Here is a 21,649-nt window from a genome sequence, read left to right as displayed (position 1 = left end):
AAGACATGGGTAGCCATGCCAAATATAGACATGTACAAAGAAAGAGGCAAAACTGAAAGATGGGGAAGAAAGGGAGGGAAGGAAAGGGGAGGAGAAGACAGGGGAAGGAAAAAGATGAAAGGGGAAAACCATAAGATGCACAGGACTGGCTTCTTCTACATCTCTTCTGCATTTCCCTACTTAGTTGTATTATTTTGTTAGTTTTACTTTAGTTATGAAAGTCATACAAAGGGCTGGTGACATAATCTCCCATAATTTGCCATCCCAGAAAACAGCTTTTAACCTTTAGCTGGAGATCTTCTTTGTTGTTTGCCTATGAAAATACTGACACTCAGACTTAACCCCAGAAATGAGGCAAGTTATGGATTTCTTCTTTTTGTAGTGCTGGTACTGGGGCTTGAACGCAGAGCCTTACCCTCTCACTTGGCTTTCAAACCCAGATCTGACAAGGGACTGACAAGTGACGAGCCCACAAGAGATCAGCTCTGATTTCTTCAGAAAGTTTGCTCTTCCAAAAAAATTGGGCCAGGCAAAATACACAAACCCTATAGCTGGCTCTTACCCCTTGAACTATATACCTCTATCACCTCTACTTCTGGCCATTTGCTGGTTAATTGGATTTGTCTTCTCGGGCTGCCTTTGAACCTTGATCTTCATATCTCAACCTCCTGAAGGAGCTAGAGTTACAGATAAGAGACTGGCTTTCATTTCTTTTTTGAGCTAGGATCTCACTATGTAGCGTAGGCTGGCCACTAATTCACAGCCCTCCTGCCTCTGTCTATCTCCCAAGTACTGGGATTATAGGTATATGCCACCATGCCTAGTTACATTTTTTTTAAATTGTAACAAAATACACATCACATGAAAAGCTTAACTTTCAAAACACTTACTGAGTACCTACTGTATGTCCAGCACTGTGCTAGAGATACCTAGATACCTGAGCTTCCATACCTAGGGATGGAAGACTGATATAGCCACTTCCTCCGAATGAGGAGAGCTGTAAGTGAGCCTTAGCTGTGCTGTAGGAGGGTCAGAACAAGAGGCATGTAGAAGTGTGGGATTGCTCCATCTGTGCATATATTTACTGTGCATACACTGGGTACCAGGCACTGGGCCAAGCCCTGGCAGTGCAGGTGCACACACCATGTCAGCTTTGTCCTCACCAACCTGATGCCCCGACCGTGTATCTGGAATCCTAGCTCTAGTTCTTGCTTTTCTATAGGCTATTTTTGTTTTGTGACATATTGTGGCCCTCTGTGTGAGCTCAATTCATATAACACCTGGGGGAAATGGGCAGAGCAGAGGTTACCTGTGGAGTCACACAGTGAAAACTCCTTGCTCAAAGCCAGTGTTCCCTGGTTCCAGACTGCCCACCTTACCGGCAGCATGTTCTGGGTCTATACCTACTGAGCACAGAACCTGTTTCTCCTGCCATCTTTGCTGTGCCACACAAGAGGGTCTTCAGGGCCTCTGGCTCTCATTGCTCTGAAGCCCAGGCCTGGCTTTTATCCCCAGCTCAAGGACACAATGTCCTTGGACACACACAGGCATCTAAATCACCCTCAGCCCTGAGAGCATTTCTAGAACATATTTGAAGACTTCATAAAACATTCAGTCAGGGCTGGGAATATGGCCTAGTGGCAAGAGTTCTTGCCTCCTATACATGAAGCCCAGGGTTCAATTCCCCAGCACCACATATATAGAAAACGGCCAGAAGTGGCGCTGTGGCTCAAGTGGCAGAGTGCTAGCCTTGAGCAAAAAGAAGCCAGGGAATAGTACTCAGGCCCTGAGTCCAAGGCCCAGGACTGGCAAAAAAAAAAAAAAAAAACATTCAGCCAGACTATTCACTTCTTTGAGTGCAGTACTTGGAATATTGAGAATTTCTACCAAGTAGCAAATCTCATTGCCACAATGCATATTTACACAATGGTGGGTTGGGAGGAAAGGAGCTCTGCAGGTGGCTGAGCTCTCTCCAGCTCTTACCCTGGCTTCACAGGGCTTCTCTTCTTCAAGTGTCCTCACCTCTACCTGCTAGCCCCACTCCCAACTCCCTTCATGCTGATGACAAAAGGAAACTCCATGTGGGAGCCAGAGTTGTGTGATTATGATTGGATCGAAGGAGGCTGGGCCCAGGAGTGGCTCCAAAAAATAACGCTCCAAAATCAAGTTCATTTGGTGCTTGCCAAACAAATGCTGTAGAAATAGTTCGGTGAACAGACCCCGCCCACTTGTGACTCTGGAGTAGACTGGCTGACTCCGCCAGCGCCCTCTCTGATTGGCCAGCTGTGCCCCTGCGTGGAGCATCTCACTCTGCCAAGGGTGAGCCAGGAGATTTATGGTCTCACGTGACCCGTCCCCTCCCACAGAACAGAGAAGAGACACAATCTGCTGCAAGTGACTTTTCAAATTATCTGCAGAAAACATTAGTGGATATTTTCCCATCTGCATGCCTCCGGGCCTTATTGAGTCATAAAAAAGTAAATGATTTCCCTGAATGCTTTGACAAATCTGAGAGTTCCAAGCCATTTTCTAGCTGATCGGTTTGCCACCAGCACGTCTCTGCACAGACAGCCTTCATGGCAGAGAATACTAGAAAACAAGCAAGGGACAAGGCTTGGGGGGGCGGGGGTGTGTGGTGAGGTGGACACTCTAAAAAGCACATTCGGAAGGTTTTCCAAAGGAGGTGGCTTTGGAAACTGTCCTGAAAGGAGATCCAGGCATTGACTCCCCAAAATGATGGGAGGAAGCTTAGAAAACAAAAAGCCACCACCTAAAGCTAAAAATAAGAGGTTAGCTTGACATCTAGCTCTTGTGCCTCCAAGATGATCTGCAGGACAGGGGATGGCCCTGAGCACTGACCTTGAGGCCAGTTGTCACCAAAGATCCGGAGTTGTCTGGTTTCAGAAGGAAGGACACATCGATCCCTGCTCAACTTCCAAACCTTTTCCTGATGGCTCTTGGGTCCTGGGAGAGCTGGGTTCGGTGCCAGCTTCCTGTGCTGCCCTTGATCTAATGGGAACTGGGACATCTCAGCAGCTGCAGGAAGATGCAACACCAAAGCCATCACTTTATTACTCGGGACACAGAGTCACAGCTCTGACCTTTCCCAGGGTGATATAAAGACTGTGCCCTTTGCAAGAGAACTCAGTCTCCTGGGGCTGGGCTACTTCCTGAGCACAGCCTTGACCCATCCCAGAGCCCTCCACCCATGGGACTTGGCATAAGACCAGGAGGGGACAAAAAAGGCCTTCCCTCCCTTCTCTTACAGACCGGACGTTGTTACTAAGGCTACTGATATATTGAAGGTCCAGGAAGGGTCCAGAGAGTGCCGCCTTGTAGCACAGCCTAGTAGAGGAAAGAGGCTCAGTCAGCCCTGCCCTATGCACCACCAGCTCCCAGTACCAGAGAGAATCAAAGTAAAACACGCCTGTGGCAAAGAGGAAAAGCCCATTTAACATGTACAAAATGTGGTGCCAGCAATAAGGACAAATGCTTAGGAGTCTGAGGACAGAGGAATGACAGGGACAAATGAGGTTCATCAGGAAGGCTGCCACAGTGAAGCGATATTCATGACAACTGTAAGGAAAGCCTGCAAGGTCGGAGAGCGCCATTCAAAACAGATACATGGGGCTAGGGGCATGACACGGGCAATAGAGTGCCTGCCTAAGGAGCTCAAAGATCTGAATTCAAATCCCAGTACTGGAAGAAGCATGAAAATAACAGACAGAAGGAAGCCTAAGTGAAGGCCTTAAAGGTCCTGGCGCCATCCCAAACCCTCCTACGCTCTCTGGGGGTTCAGTGGTAATAGACAGTAGACCCGCTGGTGGAAGGGAGGCTCAGGTGGGGCTAGCAGGCCTTCCAAGGCCCACTTGTGGAGAACCATAGAGATGGAGGTCTAGAGCCCTTCCTTTGAAAACAACGTGTGCCTATGGCATCTGGATCCTGAATTGTCTCACGGTAAAGTGTGCTTCTGCTCTGTCCCTACCTCCCTTCGACCCCAGCCCATGCCAAAGCTTCGTAAAAATCCCAAACACCCACATCATCTACTCCAGCCACACTGGCCACAAAGGAATGTCACCTGTAACCTGCTCTGCATTTTCCACCCCATCTCTGCTGGCCTTCCATGCCTCTGTCTGAATGACCTAACGTCAGGCTTTTCTTGGATTGATTGTGGGGCTTGAACTCAGGGCCTGGGCACTGTCCCTGAGCTCTTTAGTTCAAGGCTAGTGCTTTACCACTTGAGCCACTTCTGGTTTTCTGGTGATTAATTGGAGATGAGAGTCTCACAGACTTTCCTGCCGGGCTGGCTTTGAACCGTGACCCTCAAATCTTAGCCTCCTGAGTGGCTAGGATTACAAGCGTGAGCCACCAGCACCCCGCTTACCCCATTCAGGTGATAGGAGCCAAGCGGGAGCTCCATATTAAAACACCTGGCTCAAAGCTTGGCTTGTAAACTGCTCCTGGGACAGGCGCATCCTGTAAAGAAATACAGAATACGGTGCACAGCCTCCGCCCTGGGCCGCCTCTATCCTGCCTCCAGTCCTCAAGGGCAGGCCTTGGAGCTTGGACTCTTGTTCCATTTCCTCCCGCCTCTTAGTTTAGCCTCAGTCCTTCCATCCTTGGGCTGAAGTCATGAATATTTTGTAAATGAACTTACTGGCTTTCTTTTCTGTACTTAGGCACAAAACGAGCTGATGAATTCAGGTTTGTACCTGGTACTGCTGCTTCACCTCTATGAGCAGAGGTTTGCCGAGCTCATGAGACTCAACTACAGGCGGGTTTCAAGAGAGAGGGTAAGTGTGGTCTGGCCTGGAGTGGGTAGGGGCACGATCCACAAAGCCCTGTGATGTTAGTAGAGATGCAATCTCTTTTCTTTTTTTGGCCAGTCCTGGGGCTTGGACTCAGGGCCTGAGCACTGTCCCTGGCTTCTTCTTGCTCAAGGCTAGCACTCTGCCACTTGAGCCACAGCGCCACTTCTGGCCATTTTCTGTATATGTGGTGCTGGGGAATCGAACCCAGGGCTTCATGTATACAAGGCAAGCACTCTTGCCACTAGGCCATATCCCCAGCCCCTAGAGATGCAATCTCTTGAGGTCCTCATGGTCATGTGGTGAGATCTGGGACTAAGATTCAATGGCCGCTAAGGGCATATGCACTGACTCTCTGGCTGAAAAAATATTAGGTGATTACTGACATAAGTGAGTCTCTAAGAAGATGTGCCACCCTCCCCAGATAGAGGCTTAGCCACAGATGGTAGGAGTGGGTGGGCATTGTGTGGGTGTAGCCAAGTACAAAGGACCTGAGCAAAATGGGACCTTCCCCATCGGAGGCCTGATTAGCAATCAGACCCTAAGACAACCCCTTCCTTCTGTTTTATTTAGATCCCAGGGTATGTATGCCTATACACGTGCATGTGTACACACACGCATGTGCACATGTATCTTCCAAAAGAGGAACACTGCCAAGAAATAAAGGTGTGGATGTTGGCTCTATTAGACAAGTGACAAAAGCCACCTATGGTTGTACAGGTCCTGGGTGTTGAACTCAGGACTTGGCGGCTATCCCTGAGTCTTTGTACTAAAAGTTAGCAGTCTACCTATTAAACCACAGCTTCACTTCTGGCTTTTTTTTTTTTTTTTTTGGTAGTTAAATGGGAGATGAGAGTCTCATGGACTTCCTTGTCTGGGCTGGCTTTGAACCGTGATTTTTCAGATCTCAGCCTCCTAAGTAATTAAGATTACAGGTGTGAGCCACCAGTGCCCAGCTATCTTTTTTTAGCTTTATTTTTGGTGCTAGTACTAGGCTTGACCTCAGAACCTCATTCTTTCCCTCAGCTTTTTGCTCATGGATAGCACTCTACAACCTAAGCTGCCACTCTACTGTCTGGCTTTGTGCTGGTTAAGGAAAGATAAGAGTCTCCAGGATTTTGTCTGTTCAGGCTGACCCTGAACCTTGATTCTCAGTTCTTAGCCTCCTGAGTAGCGAGGAGGATTATAGGGTAAGCTACCAGTGCCTGATTTGAGCCACCCTTCAACAAGAGGGCTAAGACTTTTACAGGCCTCGTGGGCTAGAGGGGAGACGCCTAGCACTGCTACCCACTAGGGCTTGGCCTTAGTGAAGTCAATGAGCTACAGTGCCTTATGGTACTTTGTCATTATCAACTCAGCACCTCGAACCCTTCAAGAACCTTCTTCTTCATCAAATGGTTCCTTGTATCAGCAAAAGCTGTGCAGGGACACCTAGCTGCACCTCCTTTTCCTTAGGCTGTTTCCTCATGTTGTCAGTGTTGGAGTCCCAAAACACTCCCTGAGGCTTTGATCTTGACCTCTTCCCATACCAGAAGGTCATGACCAGAAGGTGAACCATTGTGCCAGTGGAAAAAACCACCGATGGTACCACGAAACAGTTTTAGTGATCTACCATCCCACCCCAACTCCCTCTCTCCTCCTCATTTTCTCCTCTCTGCTTCTCTTCCTCACTTTCTCTCTCCTTCCTGCCCCTTCAGTGGAAAAGCGACACCTTCCAGCACTTGTCACTGCCTTCCAGATTGGAGCCCAGCAATTCCCAAGGCTCCTTATACTGCCACAGACCCCCCCAGGACCCAGAGCTGTTACAATCTGTTCAAAGCCACTCCTATTTAAAAATGCCAGATTCAAGCCATCAGTTATAAAATTCTAGAGTCATTCCTACTTTTTTTCCTGGCTTAAATTCTTCCCTCAGATCCTGAGCTCTCAATTAAGATGACTAGCTGGTTCTCTGCCAATGTATCTCTCCAGGAATCTCACCCTCTTTTTAACCCAGGCCTGTCCTTTCTTAAACTCTTCCATGGTTTTAATGGCGACATAAATTCCTCAGAGATATGGATTTTTAAAAAAACCAGAAAGAACAGAAAGCAGGAAATGACCCTTTGTTAACGTTTGTGTAACTTCATTTTCATGATTTCACATCTTTTTTTAATGAACTTTTTATTACACATAGAAGTTCAAAGCACCAGGGTTGGTATGGGTCAGGGCAGGTCCCAGTGTCATCCAACAAATGCAAGCCACCAGGACTGCAAAGCAAACACAGGAAGACAAACAGTACAACCCGATGGGTGGAAAACAAGGCCCTTAGGACCCTGACTCTGAGGAACCTTCTGGTAAAACTCTTCTAGAGAAGGAGTAAGTTATACCAAGAGCAAAGTAGAAAGGAGAAAAAAGGGCCAGGCAAAGAAAAAAAAGGGCCTTCTCTCATCACCAGCTCACATTTAAGCTGAGAAACTCCAAAATAGCCAGTTAAGAATACCACATGAAGTTGGGCACCAGTGGCCCATGTCTATAATCTTAGCTACTCAGAAGGCTGAGATCGTGAGGATTGTGGTTTGAAGCCAGCCTGGCCAAGAAAGTTCCTGAGACTCTTATCTCCAATAAACTACTCAGAAAGGGCTGGAAATGGGGCTATGGCTCAAGTGGTAGAGCCTTTAGCAAAAGGAGCTCAGGGACAGTGCTCAGGCTCAGAGTTCAAGCCCCAGGACCAGCAAAAAAAAAAAAAGAATCCTTAATAAATGGCTTCTGTTCTTCTGTCAAATCCTCACTCTTCTGGATTTTGTGTCTTAGTACATTCCTTTTGAAGATACTCCAAATCTGAAAGTTAACATTTAGCAAAAGAAAGGCACTAAGTTGGAAGAGGAGCTCTTCTTCCTACTCCTTACCTGCCAGTGCTGGTTTTAATCATTCCCATTGGGCTTCTTAGAGGTTTCTCAATAAGACACCCAATGACAAACACCTGTCGATAGTGTCAGTCATCATTTCCCCAATCCTACATACACCACCTGCACCAGGGCTGAGATAGGGATCAGTGAAAGTGGCTGTCAGATGTGATACCACAATGTCCCTTTCGTTGTGGAGCTCATGATTATATTGGGAAGCAAGATTTACATGCACACACACACACACACACACACACACACACACACTACACACAAGAAATAACTGAAAAGTAGAACATGAACAGGAAAACTTGTAGGCCCACTGAATTCTTTTTTTGGCCAGTCCTGGGGCTTGGACTCAGAGCCTGGGCACTGTCCCTGGCTTCTTTTTGCTCAAGGCTAGCACTCTACCACTTGAGCCACAGCACCATGTCTGGCTTTTTCTGTGTGTGTGGTGCTGAGGAATCGAACCCAGGACTTCATGCATGCTAGGCAAGCATTCTACCACTAAGCCACATTCCCAGCCCTGAAGGCCCACTGAATTCTTAGACACTGAAATCAACAGTACGGTATCTTCTCAGGCTGAGACTTCCTGGGTTTTCAGCTACATCACCACCAATCTGTCTCCCCAGTGAGGTTGTGAGCTGTTTAAAGGCCAAGCCACGCCTTCTGCACCTGTCCCTCCTGATGGTAGGCATAGGGTGAGTCATGGTTGACTGCTGACCATGTCCCCCGGCACTATGGATCCCAGGAACATTGGATGATTGTAATTGTGCCAAATGATGACTGAATAAGGAAACAGTGTGCGTGGGTTGCAGTCATTCATTAGCAACGTGAGCATAGAGCCCTTGTCTTTTTTGTATCCCACGGTACTCTATAGTCTAGGAAAATTTCTGGTACATAATATATGCTAAATAACCTAACAAGTCTTGAGTTACATTTTGGAAAGTGACAGTACAAATTTGTGGAGAGAATAGTATTCTAGGTAAAGAAACATTCCCATATTCAAGAGATATCTTTTTCCTCATTTATTCTGCACACCTACAAAATGCTTAGTTTTAAACTAGACCCTGGAGTTCAGAGATGATTAAGACATCCCTTGCCTGTTACAGGTTCAGAGTCTGAAGCAGGCACTTTAGAAGACTTTTTAGTAAACAAAGGACCTAAAACTTGTGTCAAGATTATGACAGAACAGGAAGAGGAGATTGCATCTGGGTGAAATGAGAGCTATCACTCTTCCACCCTCCTCCCATCGCTTCTCCTGGACAGATTCTGCCACCAGGGTCTCCAGAGGACTTGTGCTTGGAAACCCTTGGCTGTGTGCCCTTTGCCATCAGTCCTTGGGAACCTGGTCATAACACTGCTTCTGTTTTCACTCTTATAAACTGATCACCCGAGGACAGATGATGGATCCTGGAGACTGTGGCAGTGGGTGGGGAGGAAAGGGGAAACTCAAAGGCTGAGAGACATGGAAAGACCTGTATGTTTGGAGAAAGCCAAGGGTGTGTGGCCAGGGCTGACAGGAAGTAAGCCTGAGGTGTAGGAAGGGAGATGGACAGGAAAGGCTTAGGTGTGGCAGTGGAAGCTACTGGACAGTTCTTCTTGGAAACCATCCCAACGTGGGACTGACAAGCTGGGAGATTTAGCCATTTGAGTGATGACTTGGGCTGTCACCTGGAAGACAGGCTGGAAGAAACCAGCGGCATGGCTGCAGCACAGGACCATAGTAAGGCCACGTGCAGAGTATGTATGGGAAGGCAGTCTTGGGTATGGGTGTAAAGAGGACAGGATAAAGGAAACACTAATGTTATGTCCACACACATCCAGCAGGAAGCTGGCTTTTCCTCATATCAGGTGCTCTGATGGGACCCCAGCCTCATCTGACACCCCCCCCCCCCCCCCCCCGCCCCTCACTCACCCTTTAGTCTAATGGGAAGGCAGTCTGGCCTGGAAGAGAGAGCTAAGTGAACTTGCCTTTTTGTTTTCTCTTTCCCTTTCACATCTACATGGGACACCCCATCATTTGAGGTCTGCTCCCCCAAAGAAGACCTGCCTCAGGCTTCCTATGTAGTCTTATGTCTATCTGATTACCACAGTATCTTCTGGGGAGGGAGGGAGGGAAGGAGGGAGGGAGGGAGAGGGAGAGGGAGAGGGAGAGAGAGAGAGAGAGAGAGAGAGAGAGAGAGAGAGAGAGAGAGAGAGAGAGAGAGAGAGAGACCTTGTCTTCTGCCTCAGCTGTGCTGTTAATGGTGGAAATGGTGGCAGGGGAAAGGAGAACAGTAGTGGGCTCAAAGGACAAGTAGAGTCTAGAAGGTTCTCAGATCCCACTTACCATTCATATTTGAACCCAAAAACTCATACTTCAAGGGTCAAAATCTACCCCAAATCTGGAAAGCCCAGGTTTGACCCACAGTTAGAAAAACTTAATTTGCCCTTCAGGGTCAGGTTGCATGAGAATATAAGGGCTGGTTAGAAAGTGGGGTTGCCTAGTACAGGATTTAGAGGCCTAGGAAGTTGACTCTAGCAGCCTGGGGTAAATGGAGGTGGAGGCTAACCCAGTGGTAGCCTGATGTATCATTTACCAGGCCACCAGGAGCTGCTACTCTAGATGAAATTCCACCCTGCCCCTGCCGCCTTCCTGGGCACAGGAAGGGGCTCAGGGACCAGAGCTTGCCTCCCCAACCAGCCAGGCAGTTAGTTGCCTGATAACAGAGTCCAGCACCCCTTCTTTTGTCCCTAGGCTGTCACAAAGCCCCTCTTCTTCGAGGGGCAGCAAACCCACTTCCTTGCTGCCTGGCACAATGGGCTCCCATGGAGTACACAGCTATCTTATTGTGGCATAAAATGCCATAAAGTCAGAACAAAGAGAAAGCCCAGGGCCTTGATGGGTCTGCTGCTTCCTGCCGAGCAGAGAATACAAGCAATTGTTTAAGAGCCAGTGGTGAGGCAAGTGGCCAATTAGCACAGCCTTCCTCTCACAGCCTGCAACTGATTTCACCCGCAGAAAGGGGTTCTGCTATTCAGATCACTTGCTGCAGAAGAAGCAAGCCTGTTTACACTGCCCAATTTAGAAGAGCCAGAGCAGCGGAGCAAAGGCAACCTGGGTTGTCACTCTGGCTGTCCTTGGGGCCAGCGAACCCCCAATCACGCTGCATAGCACATCGTGCTGAGTGTCTTTGGTGTCCACCGACTGGTTTCCTGCCCCTTTAAAGTGATGTAAGGGATTCTTAGAACATTCCTAAGACTAGGGAATTATACATCTGCTCACAATTGCATTGGAAAAAAAATTCATTTTTCATTGTCTTCTTTCTCATAGTTGTCAAGAAATCACCCACAACCCAGACCGGAAGAAAATGAAAGTAGGTTTGGGGGTTGGGGGGGGTCAGTCTTACCATTTTGAGGGTGTTCACTAAAGCACCCTCTTTCTCTTACTGTTACTGTGAACTTAATACTGTGGGAGGAAGTCATGACCACCACCCAGAAGCAAAAATAACCCCACAAAGCTTGGGAAACTCTAGCTGCAGCGAAATCCGGAAGGCAAGCCCAAGGAGACTGGAGAGAGGCAGGGCAGATAAGAATTTTAATTCATCCTGAAAGCAAGGGAAAGGGTCAACAAAGGGGAAGAGGCTATCAGCAAGAGGAAGAGGTTTTGCCGGTGGTGTTTTTCCCCCTTTTCCTTGCTGGAATTCTCCAGCATCTAGTATTTTTGTGAGTTTATTGTTATTGCTTTTGTGGTTGTTGTTTTGTTTGTTGTTGCTGTTGTTGTTGTTGTTTTCCTATCTGAATCCTGTCTGGGATTTTCTTTCCCAAACACTGAAAGGGGCTCCTTTGGCCTTTACCAAAAGGAACCATATTTGTTGGCAAGCGCTTGTCTTGATCGAATGGGGTTACCATTAGGCCCAATTAAGTTTATCTACTAGATTCAGAGGTTGAGCAAAGCAAACAGGTCCCCTGAGACTGCTCCCCCAAAGGAGGCAGAGAGGCTGCTTGCAAACAGGTTGGAGAAAAAGGCTTCTCCCTCTTCTTCTTTCCATAGACATTGCCAGGGGGGTGGGGTGGGGGGGATGATCTTGATTACAGCAGGAGGGCTCCAGGCCAGGCTCGGGAAGAATTGTTATCAGCAAGAAGGACGATCAACACGAGGAGCACTGAGGGGTCCGCAACCACCGGCCCAGGTCTCCCAAGCTGGCTGAGCCCTGGGAATCGCAGGGGAACTTTGCCCTCCCACCGATCCCGCCTGGGAGGGGGGAGGGGGAGGGGAAGGGGAGGGAGGGGAGGCCAGTGGCCCTTTCCCGCCCAGCCTCTAGTGGTCTTGCTGCAACCCATCTCTGGGATGCCCTAGGGACCCCACCCCCACCCCGCACCCCCAATAGATGGGTGCAGAATACGTGAGGCGCCAACTCAGGGCTCCCTGGGGTGGGGCCCACGCTGCCACCCAGGGGAGGCCAGCTTATTATTATTCGGGGCACAGAGCGGTGGGAAAGGGGAGGAGGGGGTGACTCTTAGTTGCGCCCACTAAAGAAGCCCCCGGAGCCCCACTCGCCGCGAGTGCCGCGAGTCCAGCCCCGCCTGGCCCGGGGGATGCTCGGGTGGAAGCCGGGGCGGGCGTCTCCCCAGGGCGGTGGGGTCTTGGTGACCTTTGTGTGCCCTCCACCTCCCCTCCGGGGTCGTCGTCGTCGTCTCGGGACGGTGGCCCCGCCTGGTCCTGGCTGGTCCTCCGCCCGGCCTGGGCGAGGGTGTCCCCCGCGCCCCGCCCCGCTGCGCCCCGGAGCCGGGCGCGCCAGGCTGGGTTCGGCTGAGCAGCAGCGCCTCCTAGTGCCCAGTGCTGGCCAATGCGGAGCCCAGACCCAGACCGCGGGCTGGGGACCCCTCCAAGGGCGCCCTGGATTCCGAGCCTGCCGCACCCGACGCGGTGCTTTGTTGTGGGGCGGAGAGGGGCGGGGGGGGGGGGGGGACGGACTCAAAGCATCTCTGTAGGGCGCTTCAGAAAGAGGCTCCCCGGAGAGAGGGAGGGAGGAAGGAAGGGACCTGCAGTCCTCCATGTTCCCCGCCCCCCCCCCCCCCCCCGCAAGGCAGATTGTCTGGCACCCACTAACCATCTGTGCGTAGGGAGCTGGGTCCGGCTCTAGATTCCTCCCCGCCATTTCCAGCCGGCCTCAGTCCCAAGGAGGGGCATCCAAATTGTCCCTTGGAAATAGGGTCCAGGCCCTCTCCACCTACCCCCAGTCCTAGGCGCACCCCAGACACAGGTGAACAGAGCCCAGGCCAAAGGAGCCCTGCAGAGAGAGGCCAGGCCCGGCCAGGGGTGCTGTCAGCCTGGCTCTCTTCCAGAGACATTATCAAAATAAGAGGAACTAGGGCAGCCAGAGACAGACCCAGAGGCTTCCAGGCCTCCCTCCCTCCACCACCCCCCCCCTCACACACACACACTGACCCTCCCCCATCTCCACCCCCGGCCTGGCATGAGTCACCTGGTTGGCTGCACTGCCTTCATTGGGAGCTGCCACCCCAGCTCAGTTCTGGTCAACAGAGAGGGAAAAGACAACTTACCAGGACAAGAGCAAGAGGTGCCAGCTGCCTTGGGGTTCTAAGGAGTCCATGCCGGCCTGTTTGCTGGGCACCCTCCCTTTGACCCTGAGGACCAAAACCTCAGCAAAGGACACTGTTAGCACCCTGGTAAGGGATTCTGGGAGGGTGTGCCTATGCCAGCTCTGTGACCCAGCCCCTCAACAGCTGCTTCCCAAATGATCATCACCCTAACCAAGACCACGGCTGGGCAGGGCAACAATGCCACCTGCTGATTTCCATACAGGTGAGGACCAGAGCAGGGACAAGCACGCCAGCCCTTAGGCCAAAGGCTAGACCAGAGCTCACTTCCTCCCTTTCCCCAAACTCAAGTCAAAGCTCCCCAGTTTTGGAGAGAAAAACATGTAAGCTAGGAAAGTGGGGGCAGCTCTAGTGAATGGGGCTTCTATGAGGCTAAAAGTAGCATTGAAGAGGCCCTGGAGAGAAATGGGGAGATGACAGCAATCAGAAACTGTTCCTGGGGGTGGGGGCAGGGAGTGGAACAGTACTAGGGACTGAACTCGGCACTCTGCCACCTAAGCCACACTCCTAGCCCTGATTAGTTGGGTTTATTTTGTTGTTGTTGTTTTGACGATGCTGGGGCTTGAACTCAGGGCATAGGCGCTATCCCTGAGCTGCTTTTGCTCAAGGCTAGTGCTCTACCACTTGAGCCACAGCGCCACTTCCAGCCTTTTCTGAGTAATTTATTGGAGATAACAGTCTCACGGACTTTTCCTGCCTGGGCTGGCTTCAAACTGTGATCTTCAGATCTCAGCCTCCTGAGTAGCTAGGATTCCAGGTGTGAGTCACTGGCGTCCCATTAGTTCGTTTTTAATAGTCTCATGCTTTTGCCTGGGTCCAGCCTCGAGCCAAGATCATCCTACCTCTGCCTCCCGAGTAGCTGAAATTGTAGGTGTGTACCACATGTGACCCCAGAAACTGTTTCTGAACATTGAGGTGATGCTCACTCTAGCTGAAATGGAAGAAGAGTTTGCTCCTGCTAGCATCCACGTCTCTCCCCAGCCCCTGACTTCTGGTAGACATCTTAGAAACCTAGCACTGCTTCCCCTCCCAATTAGGTGAGGCAGTGGGGGATGGGGTGGGGTGACTGGGGCCATTGTTCTGAGAGAAAACTACGCATGGCTCCCCTAATCAGCCTGCAAACATTTGCACACTAGGCTACATGGGATGTGGAGATGACTGAGAACATTTGGACGGGAGGCTGGCGTCCAGCTACTGGTCAGGCTGAAACAACCACCCAGCCCTGCGCGGCAGGTGTCTACTCCAGGCTGGCCGCTGGGGTCAGGCAGGGACAGGGAAGGGCAGTGACACCATGCTCTTTTGTGACAGCTCCTGAAGATGGCTGCAGCCTGAGATGACATCTTGTTTTCTAGGTTCCGAGTCGGGAGATGGAAATGAGAGCACCTTTTCAAGCCATGTGGTCTAACGAGGGAGCTGGCCGCGGGGCGCAGCAGAGACCCCTACAGCCGGCAGCTCCCCGTCCCGTGAGCCCCCTTTCCTCCTCCTCTTTACCGAAACCGAAGCCACCGTGTCCAGTTACACTATGCAACTTGTGCCGCTCTGTTTGGAGCTCTGGCCTGAGCCATCACAGCAGCCAGGAGGGACAAGGGAGTCCCAGACAGCCCAGGGCTAAACCTCTGGGGCTGCTGAGCCCTTGGCAGGCTGTCCTCCTGTTGCCAAGAAGCCCAAGGAGACCCAGCTGCCCTTGCAGTCCCGGCAGCTGGGATCCATGGCTCAGGACGCTGGTTCAGGCTTCCATCCACCCCGAGTGGAATGGAGCCAGGCCTTCAGTAAACTGACTTTATTCTCCGCCCTTCATGTCATGGTATTTCTTTTTTCTTTCTTTTTATTTTTTTGCCAGTCCTGGGCCTTGGACTCAGGGCCTGAGCACTGTCCCTGGCTTCCTTTTGCTCAAGGCTAGCACTCTGCCACTTGAGCCACAGCGCCACTGGACGTTTTCTGTATATGTGGTGCTGGGGAATTGAACCCAGGGCCTCATGTATACAAGGCAAGCACTCTTGCCACTAGGCCATATCCCTAGCCCCATGTCATGGTATTTCTGTCACTGGCAGGGGAAGGCAAAGCGTCTTCACACATCTCAGGGGCTGGGGCAGTCGGACACACTTAGGACCTACCCCAATACTGTCAGGATTTGGGATGAAAAAAGATCAGAGATTCAGTGGGAAAATTGTGTGTGAGAGAGATGGGAGGAGGGAGGGTTCAATAAAGAGACATTGAAGAGATAGGAGAGAGAAAGAGTTGTGTGCGGGGAGGAGAGAGAAAAACAGACATAAGGAAATAGAGCCAGTGTTGGTGGCCCATGCTTGTAATCCTAGCTACTCAGGAGGCTGAGATCTGAGGATCACAGAAACCAGCCCAGGCAGCACAGTCCATGAGACTCTTAATCTCCAATTAATCACCAAAGAAAGCCAGAAGTAGCCGAGTGTTGGTAGCTCATGCCTATAATCCTCACTACTCAGGAGACTGAGATCTGAGGATCATGGTTCAAAGCCAGCCCACACAGGAAAGGCTGTGACCCTCAGGAAAAGCTGGACGTAATGCTGTGACTCAAGTGGTAGAGCACTAGCCGTGAGCAAAAGAAGCTCAGGGACAGTGCCTCGGCTCTGAGTTAAAGCTCCAGGACCAGTACGGGGGTCGGGGGGGGGGGGGAACCTCTAGAGACAGACAGGCTAATTAATGAATTAATTAGCAATGGAAGAGTATACTACATGCAAACCTGTTATGCTAAGTGTGCGCGCACACACACACACACACACACACACACAGAGCCAAACATAAAAGACTGCATAGTCCACGATGATGGTTCCGTGTTTACACAGTTTCTAGGAAAGGCAGTAAGTCTCACAGAGAGATCTGTGGGTTCTGGGAGCTGGGAAAGGTGCAGGAACTAAGCAGACACCTGCTGGCTCATAGTGATATTCACACAACTAGACAAATTTGCTCAAGCTTATTGAAGTACATGTTTACAGAGCTTGAACTTGATGCCACAGTCTTGGTACGTTCTCAGATTTTGTGGGAAAAAGTGTCTGAGGGAACAGGAAGAGAATGAAGAAAAGCAAGTGTTTCCCTCCCTTACTTTGAACATCCATACTCCTGTTTGGAGAGACAGAGGAGAGTGGGGAAAAAGAATCATGGAGGACAAATGAGCCCTTTGGGCGCATGCCTGGAATCCTAGCTATTCAGGAGGCTGTGATCTAGAAGGTCCATGTTTGAGGCTTCAACAGGTAGAAAAGTCCTTGAGACTCCATCTCCAAGCCAACCGGCAAAACAGTTGGGCTGGGGACCTGCCCCAAGTGGGGGAGCACTGGCGAGCTCGCTGAGCAAGTGACAAGGGACAAGGCCTTGAGCTCATGAGATAGCACCTGCTCTCCACCCCAGCCCTCTCCCAGAGGGCTCAAAGCCTGGAGCTGAACAGCGGTGCCTGCAGACGAACCGTGGTGCCAGGGGGGGTTCAGGAAGGCAGAAGTGGCATGTGTGCATCCTGACAGCTCCAGTCCAGATAAGATGGGACTGTTTGAGGGAGCTCCCGAGTCTGAGTCGTCATCAGAAGACCATTGCCTGTGAGAAGGGCGCTCTTGATAGAACCTTACTCTAGGGTGCATCCATACAAGCCAGGATTGCCTCCCGTGAGGTTGAAGTGGGACAGACACCAAACCTAAGTCACGCCACCAGCCCACTCAGGCTCCCTCACGAGGCCTCCCACGGGTGCCTAAAGGGCAGAATCTCTGTTAAAAAAAAAAAAAGAGCTAAAAGAAGGCTGTGTTTCCCTATGTAATGGGGTAATTCTTGCCAGCTTCTACCAGGAGCTGAGACACACAGGGCCTTTTCCAGCCTTTGGCTCTTCTGGTAGCTGGCACTATGATTCCTAAGTATGTGCCAGGCTCTGAGGTATGAGGAGAGCCACCCCCAGGGGCTCAGCCTTCTTGAGACAAAGGGATATGGACAGGAAAAGTCAAATGAGGGTAATTGGAGACTGTACACCCCCTTCTTACCACCCCTGCCCCGTGCTGCCTAAGAGCTGTGAGTCCTGGGGACATAGGCACTTGAAATGTCTCTGTAAATCCAAACAAGCCTGTGAAGCAATTATCATTAACCCTGTGTTACTTGGAAGGAAATTGAACCTCCTGGAGGTTAAGGAACACATCCAAGTTCACAAATCAGCATGAGGCTGATTTCCAGAGGATTGATGTTTGAGGCTGTACTGGGCCAAAGCCCTAGGCCTGACCCCTCGGCTCTGCCACCTGAGAGAGAAGGTGACACCTTAACCAGCTCCCAAGTCGGGCTCTGGGGGGTCAGAGCCAAAGAGCTGCACCAAAGGGCCTGGAGGAGAGAGGAGCTTGACAGATGGAGGAGCCCAGTGGTGGGGAGCTAGGAGAGGAGGCAGTGGGCAGGCCTGGCCGGGGCAGGGGAGTCATGTAGAGGGCTAGAATGGGGTGCTTAGGCAGTGGAGATGTGGGGGCCTCAAGGTCAGACAACAGAGAGCCTCCAAGGGCCCCTTTCCCATCTAGTAATAAAGAAACTCCCATCTCTTAACAGCTCCCAGAGGAGTTAAGTGTAGGCTTCAAGATCCACGTGTGGTGTGTTTATTCGAGCAATGGAGCCCATCCATTTCTCTGCATTGTACCCACGGCCCTACCCCAGTCCAGGGACCTCCAGCTCCTTCCTTCACAGCCCAAGGAGGCCACAGGGGAACAGAGGAAAGGAGGCCATCCTTGGTATCTGAATGCAGGGCCTTCCTTGTGCTACTCCTTGAGTAAGGCGAAGCCCTTGAGTCTCAAAGCCTGACTGCTGGATGGCGGGAGGCCTCTCCCCCACCCATTGCCCTCCCCACTACTTTTTCCAGTTCAGGAAGGGGTAGAGGAGAGTTGGCAGGACAAGCTCAGCTAGTTGGGACTCTGTTTCCTCATCTGTAGGGACAGTCACACCTACCTCGTGACATAGGTGAGCAAATATTAAGTAGAACAGGACCCATACACAGTATAGACAGCTAGACTTCCATACCCGTAGGTCTAGCACCCACAGATCCAATCAGCATCGGATAGAAAACATTAAAATTGCATGGAATTTCTAATCCACTTTTCCCCTAAACAATTCATAACAATCATGTCATATTTACATTGTAACATAACTAGAGAAGGATTTTAAGTACCTGAGGGAGGCCAGGCATGTCAGTGTATGCCTATAGTCCCAGTTACTTGGGAGGTAAAAAGGAGAGTCTCAGTATGGGGTCAGCCCCTGGGGGAAAAAGCGTAATCCTACCTGAAAAATAAGTAAAGCTATAAAAGGTGGTGGGGTGATAGAGTACTTAGCAAGCAGGAGGCCCTTGGCTCAAATTCCAATACATCAAATAAAGTACAGAAGAAAAAGGTGCACACATTGTAGGGAAACATCATACCATTTTATATATAGACTTTGTCAGATTTGGGTATTGCGGTAGGTCCCTCAGATAGCCAGGGATGATTATGCTGACAAAGTCATCATCATGGAGGAACTGTCTGTCTGACACCATATCCGGAGCCCCCGAAGCTCCAATATGGGGAACAACACCACCAGGCTGCCCAGTCCCAGAGGGTACGAAGGACAGCACATCTTGGCATCATACGTTAGCAAGAGGACCACATTAGTCCTCACTGGGGACCAGGAGCCCCACAGACTTCAAAACCCAGAAGCACTCAGAAAGGTAAAAGTGCCAACAGAACTAGAAAAGCGATGACTAGGGTTTCCTGGGAAAGCCTAGAGCAACTTCTCCACCCACTGAAAGAAGACAGTGTTTTCTCCTGAATGTGTGACCTTGAACCTCACTGCCAGAGGCAGGTCCACCTCTGGAACAAAAGGGCCACTTGTGGCTCTCCATCTGCCAGACCTCCTAGGACTGGCGTTTGCCTGCTTTCTGCCCCTCCATACTGGGAGCTAGCCGGGGGCTGGTGGTGTAGGCCTGTCATTTTAGCTACTTAGGACACTGAGATCTGAGGATCATGGTTCAAAGCTAACCCAGACAGGAAAGACCATGAGATTCTTAACCCTATTAACCACCAAAAAAGCTAGACATAGGCAGATGTGTAGTTCAAGTGGTAAAGTGTGCCAGCCTTGAGCAAAAGAGCTAAAGGACAGACAGCAGCACTTAGGCCCTGAGTTCAAGCCCCAGTATAGATACCAAAAACGAGCAAAGTGTTTCCCTCCTGGTAGGAGGGAAAATTGAAGCCACCCTCTTCCTGCAGCTTTCTGGCAGCCCCAGACCCTAAGATAAAGTGAGGCCCCACAGAGCCAGCTGGGTGCTTTGATCTTATGCTGGTCCCCTTGGCGGCCCCTCATTTCCTTGGTCTCCTCCCTCCCTCCCTCCCCTTTCCTGTCTGCCTGCCTTCCTCACCCTCCCTAAGATGGAATTCTTCCCCGTGCGCCTGCCATGCTCAGCCCTGGGGCCTCAGCTTGGCCAGGCTCGGGCCACTCGGGTCCAGGAGAGTCACGTGGTGTGACTGGCTCCTCTCCCTGCAGCCTCGAAGCACTGGCTGCCCACTGGGCCAGGCCAGCCCTGCCAGGACACCTGGGAGGCAGCCATCCTGGCATGACACGGGGCGACTGCCAGAATGCCACCGTGCCGCCGCCCTGGAGTCATTGAGTTGTCACCGAATGTCCCATGGCCAGCGCGGGACCGGCTGAGTCCTGGAAGGGAAGCCTGGGCTCGGTGCCTGGCAGACAGCGCCCTTTGCCCAGACCCACCGGGACAGGCTTCGGACATCTGCCACCCTGCAAACAGCTTGGCACACGGAAGAGGCCCTTCGTGTGTACCAGACTGAAATGAGCAGGGAGAAAGGAGGCTCTGCCATGTGTGCCAACACAATCAGCCCCCCCAGCCTTCCTGCTGTACTTCCAGAGTGACCGGAAGGTCCTCTGAGCCACCACTGGGAAGACGGGAGCCCCATGAGGGAGGCAGCGAACAAGGTCTCTGGGGAGACCCCGGGAGCTCATGGGAAATGCAGGGCTCCCGTGAGACTCCAACCACAGCGGAAGGCTGCTGGACAAGGGCTGACCACAGACACCAAGGCCCATCCCGGAGCCACTCTGGGCCTCCCCCCCCCCCACCAGCTCCTGTGAACCTGCCTTCACCCCTCTGCTTCCTCCTCTCCCAGAGGCATCCCGGGGAGGTCTCTGGCTCAGTGGCTCCCAGACACCCTGTCAAGTGACTCTTGAGGAGTTGTGGCCGGTGGCAGGCACTTCACTCACAAAGGAAGCCGATCTAGCCTGGATTGGGAAGGCAAATCACTTCAGGGTGAAGTGGGTTAATCATTAAGGGGTTCCCCCCTCCCCAGTGACCAGCACCTTCCACCCCACAGATGCAGGGTTTGCTGGGACTACAGAGGGGACAGCTGGGGCCAGGCCCCCTAGTCTTGGACTCAGGAATGCAGTTCCCAAGGCCCTGGGGTCCCATCCCTGGCTAATGGCACCCACTCTCCAGGTGGGGAGGACCCCCCCAATCTCCATAACCCCACAGCAGCACATCCAACCCGCTGCGCCTACAAGTACCCGTGTGTGTCCCTCATCCCTCCGGGCAGATCAGCAGATCTGGTGTGCATGTTTTTATAAAGAAACACTGGAGAGACACAGGAAACCAGCAGGGCAGGAGGCTGCAGGCTGGATGGGAACAGGGTAGGAGGAAGAATGTTCCATGTGTATCTTTGTGTGTCTTTTTATATCCTTCAGAGTTCGAACCATGTGACTGCATTGCCTATTCATAGACGTAGAAATGTATATTTAAAAAGCCATGAGCAGGGCAAGCAAACACACACACACACACACACACACACACACACACACACACACACACACACACACACACACCACATATGAAGGCTGCAGTGCTGAGCCAGATCAACCACCACGTCCTGTTGTTTGAATTATTACAAGAGCTTCCTCCAGGCCTTCCTGCTCTCGCTCCTGCTTCCTACCTATTGTCTCCTGCCCATATCCTAGCGGGAACAATCTTGTTAAAAGGTCAGATTGGCCATCCCCCCATTTCCAAGCATATTTTAAAATGACCCCCCCACACACACACTTCCACACTCCCCTCCCATGGGCCTAACCTTCCTGCTGGTCCTCAAAGACACTAGGGACCCCAACTTCCACCCGGGGACCCACATCTTTGGACGCATCCTCCACTTTTAAAGTTCAATGCATCTCCCTCCCTCTGGTGGGACCCCACTTCTGGCAGTCCAAATCAGTACCCTGCCTTTGGCTAGCTTCACTCCTCCCTTTGTTCTCTGAAGTTGTTCCAGCTCCAACATCTGTTAAAGGGAAGTTCCTGCCATCCATCCCTCCATCTCTGGGTGGCTTCAGAGTCCAAAGTTCCCCAAAGACAGC

At 51.2% G+C, this 21,649-nt stretch overlaps 1 protein-coding gene across 1 annotated transcript in view; it reads left to right on the top strand.

Annotated features, from left to right (window-relative positions):
- Marchf10 (membrane associated ring-CH-type finger 10) overlaps window positions 1-15,091 on the top strand; it is an 80,189-nt gene extending 65,098 nt beyond the window's left edge. The window contains exons 8-10 of the mRNA XM_048366125.1: window positions 4,680-4,793; window positions 11,004-11,046; window positions 14,647-15,091. Of these exons, the coding sequence (XP_048222082.1) occupies window positions 4,680-4,793; window positions 11,004-11,046; window positions 14,647-14,699 (210 nt within the window). The 3' untranslated portion in view covers window positions 14,700-15,091. The remainder of the gene's footprint in view (window positions 1-4,679; window positions 4,794-11,003; window positions 11,047-14,646) is intronic.
- Window positions 15,092-21,649: the final 6,558 nt, after the last annotated feature.

The sequence above is a fragment of the Perognathus longimembris genome, chromosome 17, assembly GCF_023159225.1.
Source record: "Perognathus longimembris pacificus isolate PPM17 chromosome 17, ASM2315922v1, whole genome shotgun sequence".
Taxonomy (NCBI): domain Eukaryota; kingdom Metazoa; phylum Chordata; class Mammalia; order Rodentia; family Heteromyidae; genus Perognathus; species Perognathus longimembris.
The sequence above is the reverse complement of the archived record's forward strand: the minus strand, read 5'-3'. Positions and strand labels throughout refer to the sequence as shown.